The 24,375-nt window shown below is 44.0% G+C and overlaps 3 protein-coding genes across 4 annotated transcripts; all 3 read left to right on the forward strand.

The window, feature by feature from the left end:
* Nucleotides 1-7,991: 7,991 nt before the first annotated feature.
* On the forward strand, nt 7,992-9,989 carry LOC119328708 (galactoside 2-alpha-L-fucosyltransferase-like). Its single transcript, XM_037601680.1, has 3 exons — nt 7,992-8,274; nt 8,560-9,529; nt 9,740-9,989. The coding sequence occupies exons 1-3, from the start codon at nt 7,992-7,994 to the stop codon at nt 9,987-9,989; spliced, it is 1,503 nt and encodes a 500-aa protein (XP_037457577.1).
* A 2,638-nt stretch (nt 9,990-12,627) lies between these two features.
* On the forward strand, nt 12,628-15,378 carry LOC119327890 (serpin-Z7-like). Its single transcript, XM_037600964.1, has 2 exons — nt 12,628-13,262; nt 14,534-15,378. Exons 1-2 carry the CDS (start codon nt 12,839-12,841, stop codon nt 15,301-15,303), a joined length of 1,194 nt encoding a protein of 397 aa, XP_037456861.1. The 5' UTR covers nt 12,628-12,838; the 3' UTR covers nt 15,304-15,378.
* Nucleotides 15,379-18,684: 3,306 nt separating this feature from the next.
* LOC119329494 (protein FAR1-RELATED SEQUENCE 5-like) lies at nt 18,685-22,881 on the forward strand. 2 transcript variants are annotated; one of them, XM_037602551.1, is made up of 7 exons: nt 18,685-18,950; nt 19,083-19,337; nt 19,862-20,105; nt 20,246-20,933; nt 21,074-21,531; nt 21,637-21,924; nt 22,015-22,881. In XM_037602551.1, exons 1-7 carry the CDS (start codon nt 18,907-18,909, stop codon nt 22,675-22,677), a joined length of 2,640 nt encoding a protein of 879 aa, XP_037458448.1. In that variant the 5' UTR covers nt 18,685-18,906; the 3' UTR covers nt 22,678-22,881. The 2 variants fall into 2 exon arrangements, with proteins under 2 accessions (XP_037458448.1, XP_037458449.1); XM_037602552.1 differs by having other exon boundaries at nt 21,637-21,920; nt 22,015-22,183.
* Nucleotides 22,882-24,375: the final 1,494 nt, after the last annotated feature.

The following is a 24,375-nucleotide window of genomic DNA, read 5'->3' on the forward strand; positions in this document are numbered from 1 at the left end:
TAATGGTCCGGACACACCGACACACAACGCAGGTACCTTTTTTTTTAACAAGTGGCACACTGCATTTTGTCACTTATCGCTAATTTGTGAGTTTATTTTTGTTGGTTTGTTCTTTTCAAAACATTTTACCTCTTGAAGTGTGTCCAAATCATGAATTGTTTTTACTGTTGAATTTCTCGCGTCGAGATCTTATAAAATAGATCCATGTTAATATATTTCGCCGATATCTTATAAAATAGAGTCAAAAAAACCTACTAAGACCAAAACCAGAAAGGACAGGAAACAAGGGGAAAATGGAAACCAAAAAAAGAGAAAAGCCAAAAAGCTGAAAACCCAAATCGAAAAAAAACAAAAAAAAGGGAAAAAACCAAAACTAGAAGAAAAAAATGGTAAGCACGGCCGTGCTTTTTTAATTTTTTTGAAGCACGCCGTGTTTTTTCTCATTTTCAGGTAGCACCACAATGCTTCTCGCGGAAGCACATGCTACACTTTTAGAAAAAAAAACACAAATGTACTTCTCGTCCAATCACAGACTATGCTTTTCCCTTTTTTTTATAAACACAGCTGTGCTTTTGGATTGGGCTTATCGCAGAAGCACTACCATAGTTTTTTCATTTCTCTTCTCGCAGAGGTGCATGTTGTGCCTCTTGCAGAAAAATATTGCCTAAAAAGAAAACAAAAAAACCCGCCCAAACCTAATGAAAACCAAGCAAAAGCCAAAAATCCGACAAAACCCCCATAGAAGAACTAGTGAAAATCTGAAAACACATGAGGAAAAAAAATCAGAATTTCGTGGGTGTGCTACTGAGCAACACGTGGTGGTGGCTGGTTGGGAAATAGGGAGAAGCGAGGCCCGCCCATTGTTGCGCAACGATCAAATGAAAAGGGGAGTGGGAAATTGGGAGAAGCGGGGATCGGTCTGTGGTCTCCTGGCAGAGAGCTCATGATGCTAGGCACTGTGCCTGTGTCTTTGCACGCAATAAGTTGTTGGCGTGTTTTCTACTTGAGGCGGACGAAGCCCTTTTTTCCCATTGTTTTTTTTCCTGTTTTTTCTTTTTGTTTTTTTTCATAGGGTTTTCTTTGTTTTTATTCAGTTTCTTTTTTTTCTTCCCATTTTTTTGGTTTTTTTTCTTCTTCATTTTTTGGTTTGGTTTTTTTTCTTCTTCTCCTTTTTTTGTTTTTTCTTATGTTTGTTTTAGTTTTTGCTCTACATTTTTGTATATGTCAAAAAAAAGTGATCCTGATTATTTCTACACACGTTCAACATTGTCCGACCGCCTTTTCAATATTATTTAAATACTTGTTCAACATTTTTAATACTTATTCAACATTTTCAAATACTTGTTCAACATTTTTCATATACTCTTTCAACATTTTTACAATTATTAAACATTTTTAAAATACTTGTTCAATATTTGTAATACGTATACCACATTTTTAAAATATTTTGTTAAATGTTTTTAATATTTATTTCAACATTTTTCAAATACTTGTTCGACATCTTTAATACTTATTCAACATTTCCATATACTTGTTAAAAATCATATACTCGTTCAACATTTTTAATAATTATTCAATATTTTTGAAATACTTGTTCAACATTTTTAATACTTATTGAACATTTTCAAATATCTATTCAACATTTTTTGAATTCTTGTTCAACATTTTTTGATACTTATTCAATAATTTTCAGATACTTGTTCAACATTTTTTCAAATGTTTTTGTATAATATATATGTATAATATTTTTAAATTATAACGAAAAGTAGAAAAATTAAGCAAAAAAGGAGAATAGAAAACAGAAAAGAAAAACAAAAAAACAGGCCCTGGTCTCCGGCGTGGCTGGGTTGGCCCATTTGGGACTCCCCCGACGCGAGAGCTACCCCCTGGCTCGCTTAAAGCGAGAAGTAGGTGCACCCAGAACAAACACACAAGGAAGAGAGAACGAGCAATTAGAGTGGGCCAGCCCGTTTAGATAGCTAGTGGATTACAAGATTCCTGTTTTGGGAAACTTTTTTTTGACAGGCAACTAGAGATTTATTCAAAGTTCAAAACAAGAGGAATACAAAAAATATCTGGAAGATCCTCTAGCCACAAGTGGCGACCTAATGGGAGGGTTGAAGCCGCCTTAGCCAGTGCATGGGCTTCAAAGTTAGCCTCCCGATGCTCGAAACGGAAAGAAACATCTTCAAACTCCTTCCTTCTCTCTGTAATTTCATGCAGCACTGGAGTGTAATGCGTCCACGCACCCTTGTCTATATTATAAAGAACTTCCATGCAATCTGTTGCAATTGTCATACGTGAGAGACTTATGTCTTTTGCTAGTGCCAAAGCTTCATTGAATGCTTGAACATCTAAACTCGCAACATCAACACGACCATCATAGACAATAGCTGAGGCCCCCAAATAATGACCATCCTTATCCCTGCAAAGGGCTGCTACCGTACCCACGTTACCTTGACAAGGGATCCGGCTTGCCTGCTCCCTCCCCATGCTTCCATCCGTGCTCCCACTTCATTCTATGGTTGTCTTTTTTCCTCTTTTATTTCTAATCTAATCATCTCCCCCCTGATTTTAAGGGGGTGGGGTCCGGTCTTATTTTGTTCCAATCAAATTAAGCCATGTACGCGGGAGCACGGATGGGCACACGCCGGGGGAGCAGGCAAGTCTCGTCCCTTGACGAGATATACCGTCATCTACATTGATTTTTTTACTTTATTGCCATCCGGGCAATCCAAGTCCTTGTTCTTGGTCGTGCAACAGTACTCGGCTTGGCAGTGATAAAGCACATGGTGGAGAGAGGACTCTGAAACTCGTTATCATGCATTGCGCGTCTCCTCGCCCACCAAATTGCCCACATTGTGATTAATACTTTTGCTAGGTCACTCTAATTCATGTTCGGCTTTTTACATGTTTTGAGGGCCTTCCCGAATGTTTTTTCTTTTATTTTTTGAAAATGTTCAAAAAAACCCAAAATTTATGTATTGAAAATTGATCATTCTTTTAATGTTCAAAAAATTCATAAAATACTAAGAAATGTAGACACGTTTTAGTGTTAGATACATCCGTATCTAGACAAACTAAAGACAAGTAATTTGGGACGGAGGTTGTAGTTCACAAATGTTTTAGAAATGATAACTTTTTCAAATGTTCATGCTTTCTTTTTCAAAAACACTTTTTGAAAAGAAATAACTATTCATTCTTTTTTGAAAATAAAATGGAAAACCCAAGTAAAAACTAATGAAATAGAAAAAAAACACTTGAAAAAACACTGCTAAAAAATTGCCTGTTTCAGGAAGAAAATCGCTCACTCTCTAATAAGGGCCGGCGTAATCGAGGGACGCTTTGTGTGTTTGCCCGTTGGGAGCTGTAGTTAACCCTCTGTTGAGGTTATTGTAAAAAAATGTTGGAGCATTAGATTAGTCTATGCTTATCCTTTTTTTAGATTAGTCTACGCTCATCCATCACTTCGGTCCTTCCAGCGGTGTCTTCCGGGTTCTCCTCCAGCCACTGTGGTGCGTGCAACATTCAAAAAGAAAAATGAGATAGGGTGGACATGGGTCTCCATTGTCTGAGCTTTGACCCTTCCGTAAAGAGATTCTTGGGTTATTCTTTGATCTTGGTGGTACACACATCATCAGATCCAATGATGAGATATACAAGTAGGTCTTCGGTACTGCTTCAGCAACAACAACATAAATCAGATCGGGTTTGCTATTTCACATCTAGTGAATATGAAATAGCTATCTTACATCTAAGTTTACAACCACAGGATTAAACTTGCAATAAGATTTGTGCAATTGCAAAATAATCTGTCTCGTTCTGTTCCAGTCCTCATCGATGCGTGTTCTGTGTCTTGTTGGACCGTTTTTGTTCTCTTTGCTAGCTCGTCCCCTGTGTCTGGCCTGGGCCTTGTTGTTGTGGTCCTTTTGTTTTTTTCGCTGTTGGCTGCGTTTTTCTATTTCTCTTCACAAGTCTCTGCTACGACTCGCTCCTAGTTCTTCTCATTTTTGTACACTCCCATTTTGGCTCCCAGAATTTGTTTTTTTTGTCCATTTCTGTTTTTTGTTTTCTTTTTTAGTTCATTATTTCTTTTAAATTATGAACTATTTTTTCAAATACATGATCTTTTGTTTTTATTTATATTTTCTAGTTTCTCATTTTATATTTTTTCTCCATTTATTCTTTACTTATTTGTTTAAAATTCATGAACTAGTTTTCACTTTGTCAGATGTTCATTTTAAATGTCGTACAAATCTTGATGGCCGGTCATTTTGTCACGCGCACTTTGTGTTGCGTTGTGTGTTTGGTGTCTACTTGTCGACTTATTCTTGCGTACATCTTTTGTTGTGCCATTTTCGCGGCGTGGTCTAGGTCCCGTTTTGGATTGGTTTGCTAATTCTCATCTAAATGAGAGTTAACAATGTTTTAGCTAACTCATATTACTGTTAGATAAACGTGCTTCTGAGTCGTGCTCGTTGTTATTGCGTCCTGTTTTTTGTTTGTCCCTCGTGAAGCAGTGATACCTGATATGACAGTTTTAGTGGTCCGTTATTATGTTTTGTGTATTGTTTTTTTGCGGCTTAGCTTTTTTTGGAGGGCCACGTATCTTTTTATTCTCTGTTTTGTTTTATTTTGGTTTGACGTGTAGCAAGATAAGATTGTAACTAGATTTTTCTTTCTAGATTTGCTAAATCTAATCTAGATGAGTTTTAGCTCATCTAAGTCTATAAATGTCTGATTTGTTTACTTTAATGTTTGCACAAACTCGATCATGCACGCCCGTGTTAGCTCGTCCTTTTTTGTCGCTCGTCTTCCTGTCCCGTTTGTTTTGTGTCATCATGTTCTCATGTTTCTTTTCACCTGGGCCCATATATCTCGTCGTTTGGGGGCTCGATGGTGAAGCTCATCCCCTATCTTCTCATCGACCAAACTTTGGCCCCTGTTATTTTGCATGTGTTTTGTTTTTCATCCCAGTTATAGGTCCACCCTTTGACATGCAACTGAGTCTGTAGTTTGTTTCATCCTAGTTGCAACTCGACCCTTGACTCGCAACTGGGCATAGTTTCGTAGTTGCCCCAGGAGCAAATCCACCCTCGAATCGTAACTAGAGCATGTGCTTTTGTTTTCATCCTAGTTGCATGTCCACCATTGATACGCAATTGGGCATGTAGTTTGTTTCATCCTAGTTGCATGTCGACCCTTGAGTCACAACAACACTCGTAGTTTCATAGTTGTCCCAGGTGCAAGTTCACCCTTGACTCGCAACTGGATCATGTGTTTTTGTTTTTCATCCTAGTTGCAGCTCCACAATTGACACGCAACTGGGCCTATAGTTTCTCTCATCTTAGTTGCAAGTCGACCCTTGACTCGCAACTTAGCACGTAGTTTCGTAGTTCTCCCAGGTGCAAGACCACCACCTACTCACAACTAGGCTCGTAGTTGTCAGAGTTGCAAGCCCACCATTGATTGGCAACTTACCATGTAGTTTTATAGTTCTCCCAGGTGCAAGTCCACCATCTACTCGCAATTGGCTCGTAGTTGTCAGAGTTCCAAGCCCACCCTCGACTCGCAACTTGAGCATGTGTTTTAGTTTTTCATCCCAGTTGCAGGTCCACCATTGGCACGCAACTGGGATTGTACTTTGTCTCATGTTAGTTGCAAGTCGACCATTGACTCGCAACTAGGCACGTAGTTTCGTAGTTATCCTAGTTGCATGTCCCCCCTCGACTTGCAACTAGGCTTGTAGTTGTCCAAGTTGCAAGCCCACCCTCGACTCAAAACTGGAGCATTTTTTAAAATCCTAGTTGCAAGTCCACCATTTAACTTGCAACTGGCCCATAGCTTGTTTCCCTCTCAGTTGTAAGTCGACCCTTAACTCGCAATTGAGCTTGTATTTTCTTAGTTGTCCCAGTTGCAAGTACACCTTCGACTTGCAACTGGTCTCGTAGTTGTCCGAGTTGCGAGCACACCCTTGACTCACAACTGGGGCTTGTGCTTTATTTTTCATCTTGATGCAAGTCCAGCTTTGACTCGCAACTGGGCCTATAATTTATTTCATCCCAGTTGCAAGTCAACCCTTGACTCGTAACTAGGGTTCGATCTTTTTTGTCTCAATTCCAAGTCCACCCCTCAACAACGAACAAACCGCAGATGAATCAGCCCAACTAGCTAGGACACTTTTTTGTTTTGTTTTCTTCATGATTTTCTGTTTTCTATTTTATCATTTTTGGCCAATGGTTTTCCTCTTGTTTTAATCCCACTTGCAAGTCCACCCTCGACTTGTAATTGGGCTCGTTGTTTCTTAGTTGTCCAGTTGCAAGTCCACCCTCGACTTGCAACTAGGGAACAATCTTTTTTGTCCCAGTTGCAAGTCCACCGATGACTTACAACTAGGGACCGACTTTTTTTTGTCTTAGTTGTAAGTCCACCCTTGACTCGCAACCTGGGCCCATCCTTTTCTGTCCCAGTTGCAAGTCAATTTTTGACTCGCAACTCGGGCCCGACCTTTTTTGTACCAGTTGCAAGTCCACCCTCGACTCACAACTGGGGCCGGATCTTTTTTGTCCTAGTTGCAAGTCCACCCTCGACTCGCAACTCGGGTCCAGTCATTTTTTCTTCCAGTTGTAAGTCCATCCTTGACTCGCAACTAGGGCCCGACCTTTTTTTGTCTCAGTTGCAATCCCATCCTTGACTCGTAACTAGGACCCAACCTTTTTTTTATCCCAATTGCAAGTCCACCCTCAACTCGCGACTGGGGTTCCGATATTTTTTGTCTCAGTTGCAAGTCAACCATCGGCTCGCAACTGGGTTTGACCCTTTTTTATACCAATCCAAGTGAACCATCAACATGCAACCGTGACCTTTGATTTTCATTTTGTCGTTAGTTGCAAGTCAACCATCAACTCACAACTAGATCCGACCATTTTTTAACCAGTTGCAAGTTCCCCATTGACACGCAACAAACCCTAGATTATGTTTTTTTCGAGTTGCAAGCTCATCCTTGACTTGCAACTAGCCAAGATTTTTAGGACACAATTGCAAGTCCATCATCGACTAACTACCGGCTCGACCTTTTTTTATCCGAGTTGCAAATCCACAACCGACTCACAACTGGGCCGAAACTTTTTTGTCCTAGTTGCAAGTCCACGATTAACATGCAATTTGTCAATTTGATTATTTTTCCTTTTTTGTTATCAGAAAGTCACAAATTTAAAAAAATGTTCAATGTATTTTTTAAAAAAATTGTTCATTTAAAAATTCAGAATTTCATTAATTGTTCACATTTTCTAAATAATGTTCAGAATTAAAACTTTCAAAAATATTAAAAAAATAAAAATTGATTGTGTTTAAAAAAAAGTTGGAATCAAAATTGTGTTCAAGATTCAAAATATGTTTGCAAAATGTTCACAACTTCCAGAAAATATTCGTATTTTAAATTTGCTCCCTTTTTCAGAAAAATATTCAAAGTTCCTTGTCGTTCGCTCGTATGTGCAAAGCTAGCTCAAACGATCAATCAAAGTGCTTGCTTGTGTGCTTGGTTTATTAAAGAACAATTTGACCACTTCCGGCTATACGCGTTGCCCTCCGGCCGTGGCTTGCAACGCGTAGCGGCCACGGCCGAACTTTTTTAGCACGTGTAGCTATACGTGAATCATGATAGTTTTCTTAGTTTTATCTTTAATAACTAGCAATTTTTTAAAACATAGTGAGACAAATTGTGCTAAGAGATCATTTTTTGTCTTATCTTAAATAAGAGAAAACAATTCTTTTTTTATGAGTTCTCTCTCCTCCACCTTATTATTTATCCTATGTGACACTCCTAAGATAGCACCATTGTAGAGTACATGCCCTAATATAAAATTACATTTTTACAGCGGATAATTTTCCTTTTTAGCCCCTTTCCAAATAGTGGAGCCTTTCCTAATTCCTAGCATCAGTCAGGATGAGATCCGCGAGCCCGGGAAAAACGCACGATCCACCAGGTAGCAATGGCCTTGGAGGGCGGTGCTGGCATTGGCAATGGCATAATCAAGCGACCGCCGCAGCAATGCTCGGTCGCCGTGGAGACGGCCGGTCACCGCGCCGACGTGGAGACCGAGGAGGAGGACGAAGGAAAGCCATGGATCGCGAGGAAGTGGATCTCGTCGCTTGCGGTTTGCCTCGTCGCGCTGCCCTTCCTGGCGATCATGGTTAGCCGGCGAGACAGGCCGTTGCCGCTGGCGTCCGGCTGGACATCGGCGGCGACGGCAAGGACGACGTACGACCGCCGAGGTAGGAACCGTCGAGCCGATAAATGCGCCTCCCTCTTTATCTTCCTCCGCCGTCTCGTCATGGCGCGTTCAATCTTGCATGCGCCATGTTTCCGGACGAATTTAATTCATGCATGGCGAGAAGAACTTGCGTTGAAGATTGAACACCAAAGGCCAATCGATCGCCATTTGCCATGAACTCATGACAGATACTCCTATTGCGCATCTCGTGCTGGTGCTTAATCAGTTAACTGTACTCCAAATTAGGGTAAAGAGGCGCTAATTTATCTCATGTGTTGCCTTGCAGAATCCAATCAGGACGGGCTCCTCGGAGGCCTGCTTGTTCCCGGGTTCGACGAACAATCGTGCATCAGCCGGTACAAGTCCACCTCCCACCTCAAGAAGCTGGCGCGCTCGCCGTCGACACACCTCGTGAAGCGGCTGCGGGAGCAGGAGGCGCTGCAGAGGCGGTGCGGCCCGGGCACCGAAACATACCGGCGAGCGGCGGAGCGACTGGGGCCCCGCGGAAACGGCAATGGCACAACCACGGACGACGACGCTTGCAAGTACCTCGTGCTGGTGCCGTACAGGGGCCTAGGGAACCGGATACTGGCCATGGCGTCGGCGTTCCTCTACGCCATGCTCACCGACCGCGTGCTGCTCGTCCACCGGGGCACGTCGCTGCCCGACCTCTTCTGCGAGCCGTTCCAGGAGACGTCGTGGCTGCTGCCACCGGACTTCCCGCTCGGGGACCTCGAGAACCTGACCGGCGAGGTGCCGGAGAGCTACCGGAACCTGGCGCGGGAGTACGGCCGGGCCGCGTCCGTGTCCGACCTCCCGTACGTCTTCGTCGACCTCGACCACGCCTGCACCTACCACGACAAGCTCTTCTACTGCGACGACCACCGGGAGTTCCTCCACCGCGCGCCGTGGCTGGTGATGAGGACGGACGGCTACTTCGTGCCGGCGCTCTTCCTGAACCCGGCCTACCAGGAGGAGCTCGACAAGCTGTTCCCGCGGAAAGACTCGGTGTTCTACCTCCTGGCGCGCTACCTCTTCCACCCGACCAACAAAGTCTGGGGACTCATCACCAGGTTCTACGATTCGTACCTGAAAGATTCGGACGAACGGCTGGGCATCCAGGTGAGGGTGTTCGACGGCGACACGCCGTTCAAGCACGTCCTGGACCAGATCCTCGCGTGCACCTCACAGGAGCATCTGCTGCCCGAGGTGGTGGCGCAGGACCCGGGCCCGCCGGCCTCGACCGCCGGCGCGCGGTCCAAAGCCGTCCTGATGACCGGCCTGAGCTCGTGGTACTTCGAGAACATCCGGGGGAGGTACTGGCAGTCGGCGACGGCCGCCGGCGAGGTCGTCAGCGTGCACCAGCCGAGCCACGAGGAGCACCAGCTCACCGGCGAGGCCACGCACGACATGAAGGCGCTGGCCGAGATGTACCTGCTGAGCATGACCGACGCGCTCGTCACCAGCGGCTGGTCCACGTTCGGGTACGTCGGCCACGGCCTCGGCGGGCTCACCCCGTGGATCATGTTCAAGCCTGAGAACCTCACCACGCCCGACCCGCCGTGTCGCCGGGCCGCGTCCATGGAGCCGTGCTTGCACGGGCCTCCCTTCTACGACTGCAGGGCCAGGGGTGGCGCCGATACCGGGAAGCTCGTGCCCCATGTCCGGCACTGCGAAGACATGAGCTGGGGACTGAAACTTGTTCACCCGGAATAGTACTTAACTGAACGGCCATGTAAAATGAAAACACTCGATCACAAATTGACAATGAACATCTTACTACGCAATTAGGCATGTCATTACCCCCTCGACATAAAAGAGGTAATTGCCTATTGGTGCTAAAAGTTTGATCACTTTAGTGCTAAACTTGTAGCCTACAAATAAGTGGTTCGAAAACTTGCCTTAGCGATGCAAATCGTTGTTGCATAAACCTCCGACGCTGACTAGGTGTGCCAATGTGTCATGGGCCGCAATCAGCGCCCGGGAGGTGGAGACGGGGCGTGTGGGTTCTCGTTAAAAGCCCCTAGATATTTCCTGCTCACAAAAAAGCCCTTGGCGCGGCGGGAAAGGCATGTCCCTTCATTTTTGTACAGATCATATCACAAAAAAATAGATGCATTATAGCGGCTCGACTCGCCCGACTCCTAGGGAAAAATGTAGACTGATGAAAGATCACTGACCCGCAGATTTTGTTGAACCAAAAAAAAGGTATGCTGCCGTATCACATACTTTGCCTGTTGCGAGTAGTTCTATGCACACACGAGATGTTATCTTGCAACATTATTTTACTAGAAGCACTACCAAATTCTCTGGACATTATAAGTTGAATATATAGTTGATCATGTATGCATCACGCTCGTGTATTACAGGCTTCGCTGCAAATTACTACCAGTACATTCTATCTCCAAAATGGACGGTCGCGGCAACCCGCGCCATCTCGATGATCTAGTGTATATATTGTAACCATATCTTGTGTTTTAATATAGCACAGGAGGAGCCTCTCCTACTATTTCAAGCTTAAAAAAATATTTGCCACATTTGAGTGCATGGTTAATTGAACTTTTCTTTGCATATAATGTTTCCAGATTCTTGTATGAAGATATTAGTTCTCGATTGGGAGTCGGCACATGGTGTTAGATGTGCACTAGCGATTCATTTTCTCTTGAGAAAAGGCAAGAATTATGGTAGATGTAATGGATTCGTTTCATAATTTATTTCAAATGAATGACATAACTACAATTCTAAAGAATGGGCAAGCTTTTTTCACACGGATTGTTTCTGTTTTGTTCCTTCCTTGCATGTGACATATTAAAATATAAATGACATAAATCCATTTATTGAAATATTTAAAAAATTAATTTATTTAATTTGAAGGAGAGAGAGAGAGAGAGAGAGAGGGAGAGGGAGAGGGAGAAGAGGGTATTTGAACCAATAATTCTAGTTATTTTATTTCTAGTAATCATCATGCTAGGCGTCATTTTATGAGAGTTATTTTGGTAAATTATGTGGGTCACATCGAATATCTAAAATGTTCTTACACATTGTACTCTATATGTTATTCTACAATGAGGGGGAATAAATCATTGCTTGTATTGCTGCCCATCTATGCACACTAAGTATTTCTATCATGTTATCAAATATCAATATAGACTCTGATCATATCATGATTTCTGAGCAGGGCAATGCCACAGTTGCGGTCGCCGCCAGTTCTGGTACACATCAGATACCCAACCCTGACTCACCTCCTCGTTGTTGCTCCCATGCCACTTCCCTTCGAGAGCGTCAACATTAGTTGGGTGAAGCCCACCCATCTGACTCCTACCATTGAGCAATTGTTCTCACCCTAACCACCATATTATTGTCAAAGCTTAGTTTCTCCCCTCCATTGTTTACACATTCACATTAATCAGTGATATCATTTATATTTATTTTGGACTTAAGACGTACTCCCTCCATCACGGTTTAGAAGGCGCGCTTGAAAATTCTCTGGAACCTAGGTGGTTATCTATTGGTTATGAGATGGGCTAAAAAATAGCATTCACACTACGCATGCATATAGAAATAGTATATCGAAGTACTAATTAGCTACTAGAAATAAATGCAATGCGCCCTAAACCTTGTCTATTGTGAAAGCGCACGCAATTTTCCTTCTAAACTGTGACGGAGGGAGTACAATAGATCCCTGAAGTTATCTAATTTAATTATTGCCCCCCACCCCCACCGTCTCCTTAAATTTCCTGAGCATGAGGAAGCCCCTATCTCCTCCAAAGGCAAGGTTAAAGGGAACTAGGGCCAGTCATATGGAAAACATAGATGGTTATCCTCTAGAGAAGTTGGAGAATGGAACCATATTCTGCTTTGGATTTTAAGACTTTAATTGGACCACCAGCTAAGCTAAGTCCACACCCCACGGCAGTGATGTAAATCCACTATGTTTTGTCATGAAATATATCCTGCAAATCTTTCACACTAGTTGAAACTTTACAGGTTGGCATCGTAATCTCAACCTTGGAATTTAGTACTACTAATTAGTTTTGTGATATTAGGAAACACCATACTTCTGAAACAAAGACCTAAAATGTCACGAGACATGTAGTAATCTCCACATAAATCCCACTTATGTTCTGTCATGCAATATCATCCATATCTTCCATCCTACTTTAAACTTTACACATTGGCATCGCAATCCCAACCTGTAGAAAACACGATGCTTCCAAAACGAACACCTAAAAGGTCACCCGTCCTGTAGCAATGTCCACATAAATCCGATGTTCTAGAGAATTCAGAAGTGCGGATATATCACACCCAAAGCCGAACGCTTGGCTTCAGGTCTGATCGAACCAAATGACACAGCAATGCCTAATTGAACTAAGCAAATAAAACCACTTTATTTCGATTTCTTGTGCCATCCGCAGATGTTTCCAAAGATAAAAAGCCGTGCACACTTTCTTCAGGCACCTGTTAAATAGTACTCCTAACTACATAACACCCATGCAAACTGTACTGCCTGTTCATTTCCTCTCTTCTCGAGTCTACCACAAGTCCGACGAACCACCACCCCGGCCATGGAAACCACCCTTGCCACCGATGTCCGCCTCTCAGTCGCGCACCAGACCCGCTTCGCCCTCCGCCTCGCCTCCGCCATCTCATCCGACCCCGAATCTGCTACCGGCAACGTCGCCTTCTCCCCGGTCTCACTCCATGTCGCGCTCAGCCTCATTACTGCCGGCGCTGGCGGCACCACCAGCGACCAGCTCGTAGCCATACTTGGGAACGAGAATGCAGGCGGGCCCGAGGGACTCCACTCGCTCGCGGATCAGGTGGTACAGTTAGTGCTTGCCGATGCGTCCATCACCGGCGGCCCGCGCATCGCCTTCGCCAACGGCGTGTTTGTAGACGCGTCGCTCTCCCTCAAGCCTTCCTTCCAGGAGCTCGCTGTGTGCAACTATAAGTCCGAGGTCCAATCCGTGGACTTCAAGAATAAGGTTGACCACCTTCCTTTTTACTGCTAGTTCAAAAAGTGATAGTTTTCTTTCTACATGTCTATATGTCGTTGTTACTCAGTGGTAGTTTTGTTCTGATATAGTAATGTAGAGATGGGTATCCTTTGACATTCTGCTAAATCTTTTCACCAATCTAGATCTTTAATTTACTGGCTTCCATGCAAATGCTTTTTAGATCATTTACTTAATTAGATACAATTATGACGATCCAGCAGTGATGATACGTTTAGGTATAATTATGAAGATCTAATGGCCTTGACCTACTATTAAGTACAATTATGAAGGCCTAACTATCATGACATTTTAGGTATAATTATGAATATAATGGCGGTGATATATTTAGGCATAACCATGATGATCTAAGGTCGTGATCTGTGTAGGTACAGTTATGAAGATCTATCGATCATCATATATTTAGGTACAATTATGAAGTTATAATGATCACGATTTGTTTAATTAGGTACATATTTATGCTTATTTACAATTGTAATGATTTAAAATTTTGCGATCCAATAATAATCAAATGGTCAACTAAATCAATGGTCGGATGTTCTACTTTCATTTTTTAAATATCTAATTAAGCAATCTCTTGTTTTCACTTGTATTGTGCTTTTAGTATACAATTGATATTTTACGGATTGTCCACATTTTTTTGATATTTTACTTTTTTTAGGTTTTTTTATATTTTACTGCTAGGTACTTTATCAGATCATTAGGAATGGCTGCGGCCTTTTTGTATATTTGAATATGCAACCCTTTTTCAAGTAGGGTGTGTTGCAAGACTTCTCATGGTGAGAAGTTGTGCCATTTTTCTTACGTGGTTTTCGTTGCCATCATGGGATTCTCTCGTTTCTTAGAAAATATACGAAATAAATCAACAATCGGTTATAATCATGGAAAGATCGTACTACAAAGGAAATTGTAGATGTCATGACCATCTAACCGTTAATACTATTTCTGTCATCAGTTGGGTATGTGACCTTTTTAAATAGAAATTATGTATAAAAGATGTCGATACACCGTCTTTGATTCCTTGTGCCATTGTTACCTTTTGTTCTTGTAAATTTTGTTTGAAAAGGAAATAACATTTGGTTAGTCAAAACTTTGGTCATGGTGGCACAACAGTATGTACAGTTTAACCTATTTTATTGCACAATCTTATGCTTTCTTGGTTTATATCATTCTAGAAACTGCAAATAGATATTATTCTGATTTTGTTTTGCCAAGTGCTGATGTATTTTGCCATGGTCCGGGCTCCTGAAGTTGCTAGTCAAGTGAACTCATGGGTAGAGAATGTCACAACAGGTCTCATCAGAGAGATCCTCCCTAAAGGCTCTATTGACTACACCACTAGACTGGTTCTTGGTAATGCCCTTTATTTCAAGGGACTTTGGACTGAGAAATTTGATGAATCTAAGACAAAATACGACAAGTTCCACCTTTTAAATGGGGACACTGTTCAAACACCATTCATGTCCAGTACAAATAAGCAATACATTTCATCTTCCGATGGCTTGAAGGTACTTAAGATTCCATATCAGAAAGGTGGAGACAATAGGCAATTCTCCATGTACATTCTTCTTCCTAAAAGACGTGATGGTCTCTGGACCTTGGCCAAAAGGTTGAGCACTGAATCAGAGTTCATCGATAAGCATATACCAACGGAGAAAGTTGTAGTTGAGCAGTTCATGCTGCCAAAGTTCAAGATATCGTTTGGATTTGAAGCAACCAATTTGCTCAAGAGTTTGGGTCTTCAGTTGCCATTTAGCACAGAGGCAAACCTTTCAGAGATGGTGAATTCTCATGTGGGCCTATTCATCTCATCTATTTTCCACAAGTCATTTGTCGAAGTGAATGAACAAGGAACTGAGGCTGCAGCGGCAACTAGTGTAGCGATCGAACAACAACAGATGCCCATTGTGATGGACTTCGTTGCAGATCACCCTTTCCTCTTCCTTATCCGAGAAGACGTCACTGGTGTGGTTCTCTTCATCGGTCATGTGGCCAATCCCCTCGTGTCTTCGTAATATGTTTGCCCTAAATATGTGTGTTGGTAGTTGCCTCAACTATTACATGTAAGGGAAGGGTTTCAACATCCAATAAGGTTGCTTGTGCAATCAATCCAATAAATGGTTTTGATTTTCAGAATGTCTTGCTTGTTGTGCGAGGTTTGCGGAAGGGTGGTAATCAAGGATTGTTGTGGAGCCTTGTGCTTTGAGTTACTTAATAAATTAGTTAAGCATCCTGATGAAATGCTTCTTGACTAAGTATGAAATGGTCTTCACATAATTTAATATCAATCTAGCACTACAAAAAAAACACATCCGTGACATTTTGGGCCGAACGTTTTTTTTCCTGTCATGCTTATGACACTTCTATGATGATAATTGTGACAAAACCCGATATCATCATAGATGTGATGGGCTCCTACTTCTATGACAAAAAGCATGACAGAAAATGGGCTTTTCGTCCTGGGCGGGCTGGAGACGCACCTGCATGACATTGTTTGGGCCGTCCATGACGGAAAAAATCATAGTAGAAGCGTGGGCGATGAAAATTTCAGGGAGTTCCTGATAACCCACAAGTATAGGGGATCGTCTGTAGCCTTCTTCGATAAATAAGAGTGTCGAACCCAATGAGGAGCCAAAGGCGGAACAAATATTCCCTCAAATTTTATCGACCACCAATACAACTCTACGCACACTTAACGTTTGCTTTACCTAGAACAAGTATGAAACTATATTGCAAGAATAAAACTACGAGTACTTTGCGAGAATAAAACTACAGATAAATTGCGAGACAATAAAAGCGGATAGCTTTTGTCAACAAGAAAGTCATTTGTCCCTAGGCAATCGATAACAAGTACCGGTAATCATTCTTGCAATTTTACGTGAGGGAGAGGCATGTGCTGACATACTTTCTCTACTTGGATCATATGCACTTATGATTGGACCCCTAGAAAGCATCTGCAACTAGTAAAGATCATTTAGGTCATGAAACTCAACCATAGCATTAAGTATCAAGTCCTCTTTACTCCCATACGCCATAACCCACTTATCCGCGTTTAGGCTGCTGTCACCCCCGCAATACTGACAATAAGCAAACCATGAACATATTGCAACACCCTATAGCGGGGGCCCCTCACGTTTGCGCGAGACGGAGGGCACCATAGGACAACACCATAAATCAAAAGTACAAACCAACCAAGATCACGATTAACCAATAGGACAAAACGGATCTACTCAAAGATCATAGGATAACCATAGATCATTGGAAAATAATATACGGAGTTGAGAACCATGTTTAACTAGAGATTACAGCGGGGAGAAGGGGTGTTACACCGCTGCATAAATGGGGGGAAGTTGGTGTTGACGGTAGAAAGATTGTTGATGTAGATCGCCGTCACGATCCTAGCCCCGGTGGCGTTCTGGCGCCACCGGGAGAGAGGGGAGAGAGCCCCCCTCCTTCTTCTTATTCCTTGGCCTCCCCCTATGTGGAAGGAGAGTTCCCCTTCTGGTCCTTGGTCTCTATGGCGGCGGAGGGGTAGGAGCCCCTCCAATATTGGATCTCCCTCTCTGTTCTCTTATGTTTTGTGTTCCCCAGATCTGGCCGAAAACCGTTTCTGTAGGATACCTACCATATTTAATGTGGGGTTTATGTGTCATCTCCTCATGAGCCTGGAAATGTACGCACGTCCCATCACTATCGCTTAGCGTAATCGCCTCCTATTACCGTGCTACACACTGTAACAGGTGTTGGGAGTGCGGTAAAAAGGCTTAGGTTCTCGACACGTCACGACCGCTTAAGGGGAAGGCGACCTTCGCACGCTAAGCGGCGGAAAAGGCATGCGGGCTGCGTTGCTGCTAGGCTGGGCCACAATGGCGTCGAGGCGCATGCAATTCCCCTAGTGGGTCGGACGTGGAGTGCTGCGGATCGGGTTGAACGAGCCGACCCCGGGGGAGCATTTCCTTCGTGGGAGCCCACACCTTGGGCATTCCCGGAAAAGGTTGTTGTTGTCTTGGTATTTCCTCGTACCTTATTGTTGGTGTGGAAGCCGAAGGCCATGTGAGAGCGGCGCTTCTCGATGACCTGCCTATAGTTCTTATAACTTCGTGTCATTATACCCTCAAGGAGGAAGTGCGGGTGCACCTTGCTATGTTGAAGTCTTCCTGATCTCCCGGGAAGGGATTCACTGCTCGCGTCGCGCGTAGACGGGTTTAGGGGTACATGTTAGCCACGACACCGACACCTATTTCCGGCAACCGAAACGCAGACGACCGCGAGTCTTTCGGCGTGGAGTCACCGCATACCAGAAGAGAGCGAGAGGGGGGAATGAGGGAAACTATGCACGGTGATTGGAAGAAGCGAACGAGAAGGAGAGAAAAGGGGAGACGAGCATAGTGGGGGCGTTCGTGGCGGGTGGCATTTACGGCGAATGGTGGGAGGAAACTGTCATGGCACTGCTAGTAGTTGTAAGATTTGTGTAGTGCGATGGATGGCGATGGATGCTTTCATGCCGGAAAGCCAGAAAACTGCCGTCAGATTTTTATCAATATAGCTATTTTTTCCATTAATATATTCTCGATAAAAGGCAACTAAGACGGTAAGGACATGTAGTCTTTCTTTCTCACTTTAGCTACTTGTAAGTTACCTGGATTTTCAATTTGGCTCAGTTGATTTCCTGGCAGTTGATTTTTGCTCTAAGATTCGTGTTGCTCGTTTTCCTAGCATGTGATGTTTGTTGTGCTGGGTTTTTGTTTACTAACCCCATATGGGTTAGTTGATTTGCTAATGGGCCAAATCCCATTAACTATGCGATGCAACCCTCATCTCTCTCCCTTTGTATTTTTATGTTATCTGTTTTTGTGTGTTCTTGTTTTTGTTTTTTTATTTGTTAGTTAGTTTTCATTTTTCTTTTGTTGGTATTTTAGGATGTTAAGTGAGTGTAAATGTGTACACATAAATACTATGCAATATGTGCGAAAATTAAACTATTATATGATTGTTTTTTGCATACTACAAAACGTGCAATTTTAGAATGAAGTTGTGTGCAAGTTTCTAAAAATTATTTCGTTATCTTTCTACTTTAAAGGGTAATACTAGTGAGAGGGGCGTTTTGGAGCTCGAGCTCAGCTGCACCCATAATCTAAGTCGTCGATATCTGCCTTGGGATGCGAACAAAACCTGCTGTGCTGTCAGATACGGGCGTCGGATAAATAGGGAATCTCCGAAATACAGTAGGGAACAGTGGGCAATACGTGGGGTCGAGGCGAGGCAGGCGGACGGACGGCGCGGCTGCTTGGTCTGGGCCATGGATCAGAACAATGGCTTTCCTTCTAGGCCATGGACCAGGAAGTTACCTTTTCTACTCTGGGCCTTGGTTCAGATAATGGGGCCTGGACGGTGGGCGGAATCTGTGTCGTCGTGTCGGTCGAAGGGGAACGTCTCGTGCGCATGGGCAACAACAAAAAAAAGATTTGTCCATCCCCTTCCCCAGCTCGTTCTGGAAGAGCCGTGACCGGCGGCGTAACCTAGAGTGTGAGCGACTTGAATGCGATACTGCTGCCGGGCGGTGCCGGACGGAGTTCCTGGTCGGCGGTGGCTGCGTTTGCAAGGCAGGATACCGAACTATGGAGGCGGAGGGAATGGAGTTCCTGCTCGACGCAGTGGACAGGTAAGTTCCGGGCAGATCTTTGCATTTTTTGTTATCCTTTGCTGCATCCAGCTCGTAGCTATAAATTCTGCTCGACCTACCCTGCATACGAATCTGACCTCTATTGCCGGCTAATCGCCTTTCCTCGCGCAGATTTCCCGTACGGGAAGAATTTGCCGACAGCCTTGAGCAACCAGATCTAGTGTCGCTCCTCTATCTGCTGCAGAATGGGGGTGCAACTGAAGATCGCGTTGAGGCCAATGGGGAATCTGGGCTAGCTCAGGTGGATGTCGAGGGCGTAGCTGCAGACCGACCACATGGTGAACGTCGTCCCCGTGCTGAATCTCCGATGAGGTCTGCTCAGTCAACTGACAGGGTGAATCCGCAAGACCCCGGGTGGACAAAAAGGTAAGAGCACATGATCTCCTCCCTTGTTCTTTGTCATTCAACAGATGAGTTCACATGAGCATCACATGTATGTGCAACACGTATAGACTGAGATAGAAAACAACCCAATAGATCCTAAATGATGTCATGAACACTGTGGGTCGATTGAGCAATACCTCTTGGAAAATAACCTGAATTGAGGGACCAGATATTTTTGCAACTGGTCTGAAGAATGTAAATTCACCTAATGGCGTTGCAATCTTCTTGCCAAAGACAAGAAAATAAGACAGATAGCCATGTTAGGAAAATGAAGGTTTGACAGCAGAGATTTCTTCCTATTATGGTGTTAATATGAACTCAGTTAAAACCGCATCAACTGGCATAACATTGAATCGTACTTCTGTATGTGTATATTCTTTTTTGCCGATGTGCGATATGAAAATGAAATAATGTGAATGGAGAACTAGCTAGATGAATCGTCGCATCTCAGTTGAAAATTCGGATAGAATGGATACAGTTAACGTTTACTTTTGTGCAACATTCAGGCTGCGTCTCGGAAGCGCGCCACCCGACCGAGTCCCATGCCCTTCGAGGATGAGTGCTCTAGAGATTTCTATACGCAAATATGCGGAGCAGCCTGACAAGAGTGTCGTTTGGCCTGAGCTGGGGCTCAGTTTCGATTCGCTTGGCGAGGCATATGACTTCTACAACCTATATTCTTGGGAAGTCGGTTTCGGAATAAGATATGGAAAGAGCAGACTCAACGCCGAGCGAACGAAAACCATGCAGGAAATTGTTTGTGGTTGCTCGATGAGTTCATAATTTGATTCCAACAAAGAAAAATTTAGATAGTAGTGTGTGCGAGCAAGATTTCATCTGGGAAATGGTGCACTGCTGACTGTTGACATGTCTTCCTTTGTGGTGTGCAGGGGAAACCTGAATCCGAAAACAGCAGGTCCTGCAGATGTGAGTGCCCTGCTCTGATCAGGCTTCTGCGTGCATCGGACAACAGCTGGTACATAACAGAGCATCGAGCGAGTCACAGCCATTCGATGTCTCTGACAATGGGAGAGAAGGTGCACTGGCCTTCTCATAAGCACATTGATGTATACACCAAGGATTTGATAAAGCAACTAAGGGAGAACAATGTTAACCTTGGGAAGGTTTACAACATTATTGGGAGCTTCTTTGGGTCACTCGAGAAGGTACCTTTCACAAAAAGGACGCTAAGAAACATTTGTGGGAAGATTAGCCGTGAGCAAGCTGAGGATGATGTCCGGAAAACACTTCAAGCATTTGCTGACATCCAGGCCAACGATCCAGGATTTACGTATGTAGTGTTGGCAGAGAAAGATAGTAAGATTAGGAACCTCATGTGGGCTAATGGCAGCAGCCGGATGCAATACAAATTCTTTGGTGATGTAGTTACATTCGACACGACGTACATGACCAACCTGTACGATATGCCATTTGGGCTATTTGTCGGAGTTAACAACCATTACCAGAGCATCATGGCAGGGGTTTTGATGCGCGACGAACAAGAAGAGAGCTTCAAATGGGTGTTCGAGGAATTTGTCTGGATGATGGGCGGGCCAGCGCCGAAGACAATACTCACAGGTATTTGGGGGCGGTGCGAATCTTTTTTGTCCTGATCCTTGTCACCTAGGACGTTATCTTGAAACCAATAATTGTCATTGATCAAATTCGTAATTGTGCAGATGATATGTCTGATTCAAAACTTCTTATTTTGTTCACAGATCAGTGCAGAGCTATGGAGGTTGCAATCAAGAAAACTTATCCTGATACAGTACATCGTTGGTGCAAATGGCATGTCCTAAAAAAGGCGAAGGAAACACTAGGACCACTGTACAGCAAGAAGGGTGACTTCCAGGCTGAATTTCACAAAGTTGTGAACCACATGCTGACTGAGGAAGAGTTTGAATCAGCCTGGGCAGCTCTCCTCGACAAGTACAATTTGAGGAATCATAACTACATGACCCAAATTTATGAAACCAGAAGGAAATGGGCCAAACCATATTTCTGGGGTGTTTTCTGTGCAAAAATGACAAGCACCCAAAGAAGCGAGAGCGCAAACCACATGCTGAAATCGTACATGCCACCAGCCAGCCCAACGCATGTTTTCGTCCGACAATACATGAAACTGCAGTTTGATCGAGAACGGGACGAAAGCTACGAGGAGAAGAGGACTATGATTGTAAGTAGATTCTTGCCATACACAATATGTTGATCTTGCTTTGTCGTATTGTTTGGGGATTTACTGGATGAGATTCTTATGTATACTGGTGTGTTTTCATTGCAGGGCGGTGCTGTTAGATGTACTAACCTTGCTATAGAGCGTCATGCCAGCAAGGTTTATACAAGGAGCATGTTTGAGGAATTTGGGCGACTACTTATCGAAGCAACATCATACAATGTTATTGAGGTGGAGAAGATGAGGAAGTACATCACCACTCACAACAATGCGGCGAAAAGAGAGAAGTGGAGCAGAGTTGAATATGAGGTTACCATTAACGACGACAAATCAATATTCACCTGCAAGTGCGGCCAGTTTGAGCACACGGGCATGCTGTGCAGCCATGCCTTGTGGGTAATCTGCCAGAAAACATGTAGCATTTGATATAAAAAATATACAGTAACTTAAAAACCCCTGACTAACTAGTGGTTTTCTCTCGTGCAGGTTATGGAAATTCTGCATCTAGAAGAAATCCCTAAATACCACGTCGTAAAACGGTGGACAAAGGACGCAAGAGACATACTACCAGGTCACCTAGTCCAGTACCAGAGAGACAATTCACAGAACATGTCGTTCATTTGTAGGCATGCGACACTATACTTCAAAGCCATGGAAGTCGTGCGGATGGGGGACGCAAGTGCTGCATGCTACGAGCATGTCAACGCTGCCCTTGATTCGGTGATTCGGAGTGCAGCGCCTTTGGCAGAGAAACGTGATGGACTGGCTTTCGAGGATCGCGTGATTCCAACGGCTGATGTCAGGATATCTGCCAACGGCGAGCAAGCAAATGCTGATCGAGAGGCCGACCATTGCGCAAGTGCCGGAAATTCATTCAGCACGAATGCCATGCAGTGCCTCACAGCACCAGAGAAGCGTAGAGGGCCTGGCAGGCCTACAAACAGCAGGGACAAGGCGCCGTATGAAGGACTGAGTAAGAGAACAAGGTTCTGCAGCATATGTAGGCACGAAGGGCACAAGAAAACGACATGCCCAGATAGAGGGGATATGCCGAAAAAGCCACGGAAGCCTGGTAAATGCAAAAACTACGGGATAGAAGGGCACCGGCGTACGACGTGCATGAGACCACTAGGGTTTGCAGAGAATTGATATAGGTTTCTAAGTTTATGTGTTTTTCGAGATGGTTTGTAAACTGTGATAGAGTTGGACGCACACGATTAGTGCTGAATCCTTGTATACCGCTGTGCTGAGGTTTTTTGTGGTTATCGTCCGGCAAACTTGTTTACTACTGTACGTGCTGTTAGAAAACTGAAATTGCTACTGGCTGTAACATTAAGAATAAGTTGTTGAGTAGGCCGTCTGTGTCATGCGAATAAATCTTTGCTTCCAGTGGGTGACGACATAAATGGTGGCCTGGATAGGCTTACGACTTGTTTGCCTATCGACGGCAAAGACACAACGTTAGCCCGTGGCAGCTATTGCCGTACCCACCAATTCAAAATTCAAACAAGGTACCATACGCAGGAAAAGGGCGCCCTTGGAGCTGGCAGAAGGCACGGTATAAATAGGAGGCCAAGGCTGAGGTGGTACACTTCAGACACACCACTTCCCACAGCACAGTTCGAACAAATTCAAATCGCCCGCTTGCGTCCGATGGGAGGCTCAGCCGCTGAATCGGGAAGTAGTGGCACAACCAGAGGCGAGGGGCATAATGCGTTCCTCCACCTAATTAATCATGTGAGTTCCTTAAATCTTTTTCTGAAAAGTTAGTTTGTGATCTATGCATATGCTTCAGCTGCGCATCAATTTCTGAAGGGAGCAAGAAACTACTTGATGCAGCCTTCATCTCCATCGCGGGCGGGCTCCGTATCTACCGCTTGGAGCACGGCGCACCAGCCAGATGAGTTGGAGGTCGGGAATGGAGAGGTCAGCATTTCGAACTGTATAAAACTGTCGCGTAGACAACTGAACCTAACCCCAATCCATTCTGATACAGTTATGTCTCGGTTCTCTTCAGGGCGAGGTCGTTCAAGACGATGCGTTTGACGAGCAGCCTCTCGGCCATGGTTTGGATGCCATGGTGGGGCAAGAACCCTTGGAAGAAGGGTTTGGCGACTACGATCCAACTGTTGGAAATATGCCCTAGAGGCAATAATAAAAGCATTATTATTATATTTCCTTGTTCATGATAATTGTCTTTATTCATGCTATAATTGTGTTATCCGGAAATCGTAATACATGTGTGAATAATAGACATCAACATGTCCCTAGTAAGCCTCTAGTTGACTAGCTCGTTGATCAACAGATAGTCATGGTTTCCTGACTATGGACATTTGATGTCATTGATAACGAGATCACATCATTAGGAGAATGATGTGATGGACAAGACCCAATCTTAAACATAGCACAAGATCGTATAGTTCGTTTGCTAGAGTTTTCCAATGTCAAGTATCCTTTCCTTAGACCATGAGATCGTGTAACTCCCGGATACCGTAGGAGTGCTTTGGGTGTACCAAACGTCACAACGTAACTGGGTGACTATAAAGGTATACTACGGGTATCTCCGAAAGTGTCTGTTGGGTTGACACGGATCAAGACTGGGATTTGTCACTCCGTATGACAGAGAGGTATCACTGGGCCCACTCGGTAATGCATCATCATAATGAGCTCAAAGTGACCAAGTGTCTGGTCACGGGATCATGCATTACGGCACGAGTAAAGTGACTTGCCGGTAACGAGATTGAACGAGGTATTGGGATACCAACGATCGGATCTCGGGCAAGTAACATACAGATTGACAAAGGGAATTGTATACGGGGTTGCTTGAATCCTCGACATAGTGGTTCA

Source organism: Triticum dicoccoides, chromosome 7A (genome assembly GCF_002162155.2).
Source record: "Triticum dicoccoides isolate Atlit2015 ecotype Zavitan chromosome 7A, WEW_v2.0, whole genome shotgun sequence".
NCBI lineage: Eukaryota > Viridiplantae > Streptophyta > Magnoliopsida > Poales > Poaceae > Triticum > Triticum dicoccoides.

Coding starts and splice junctions, on each gene's coding strand:
- LOC119327890 (XM_037600964.1), top strand. CDS start 12,839: ATGGAAACCACCCTTGCCACCGATGTCCGCCTCTCAGTCGCGCACCAG. Junction 13,263..14,533: donor GGACTTCAAGAATAAGGTTG/ACCACCTTCCTT, acceptor TGGTCCGGGCTC/CTGAAGTTGCTAGTCAAGTG.
- LOC119328708 (XM_037601680.1), top strand. CDS start 7,992: ATGGCCTTGGAGGGCGGTGCTGGCATTGGCAATGGCATAATCAAGCGA. Junction 8,275..8,559: donor GACGACGTACGACCGCCGAG/GTAGGAACCGTC, acceptor GTTGCCTTGCAG/AATCCAATCAGGACGGGCTC. Junction 9,530..9,739: donor GCCTCGACCGCCGGCGCGCG/GTCCAAAGCCGT, acceptor GCTCGTCACCAG/CGGCTGGTCCACGTTCGGGT.
- LOC119329494 (XM_037602551.1), top strand. CDS start 18,907: ATGGAGGCGGAGGGAATGGAGTTCCTGCTCGACGCAGTGGACAG. Junction 18,951..19,082: donor CTGCTCGACGCAGTGGACAG/GTAAGTTCCGGG, acceptor TTCCTCGCGCAG/ATTTCCCGTACGGGAAGAAT. Junction 21,925..22,014: donor TGTGCAGCCATGCCTTGTGG/GTAATCTGCCAG, acceptor TCTCTCGTGCAG/GTTATGGAAATTCTGCATCT.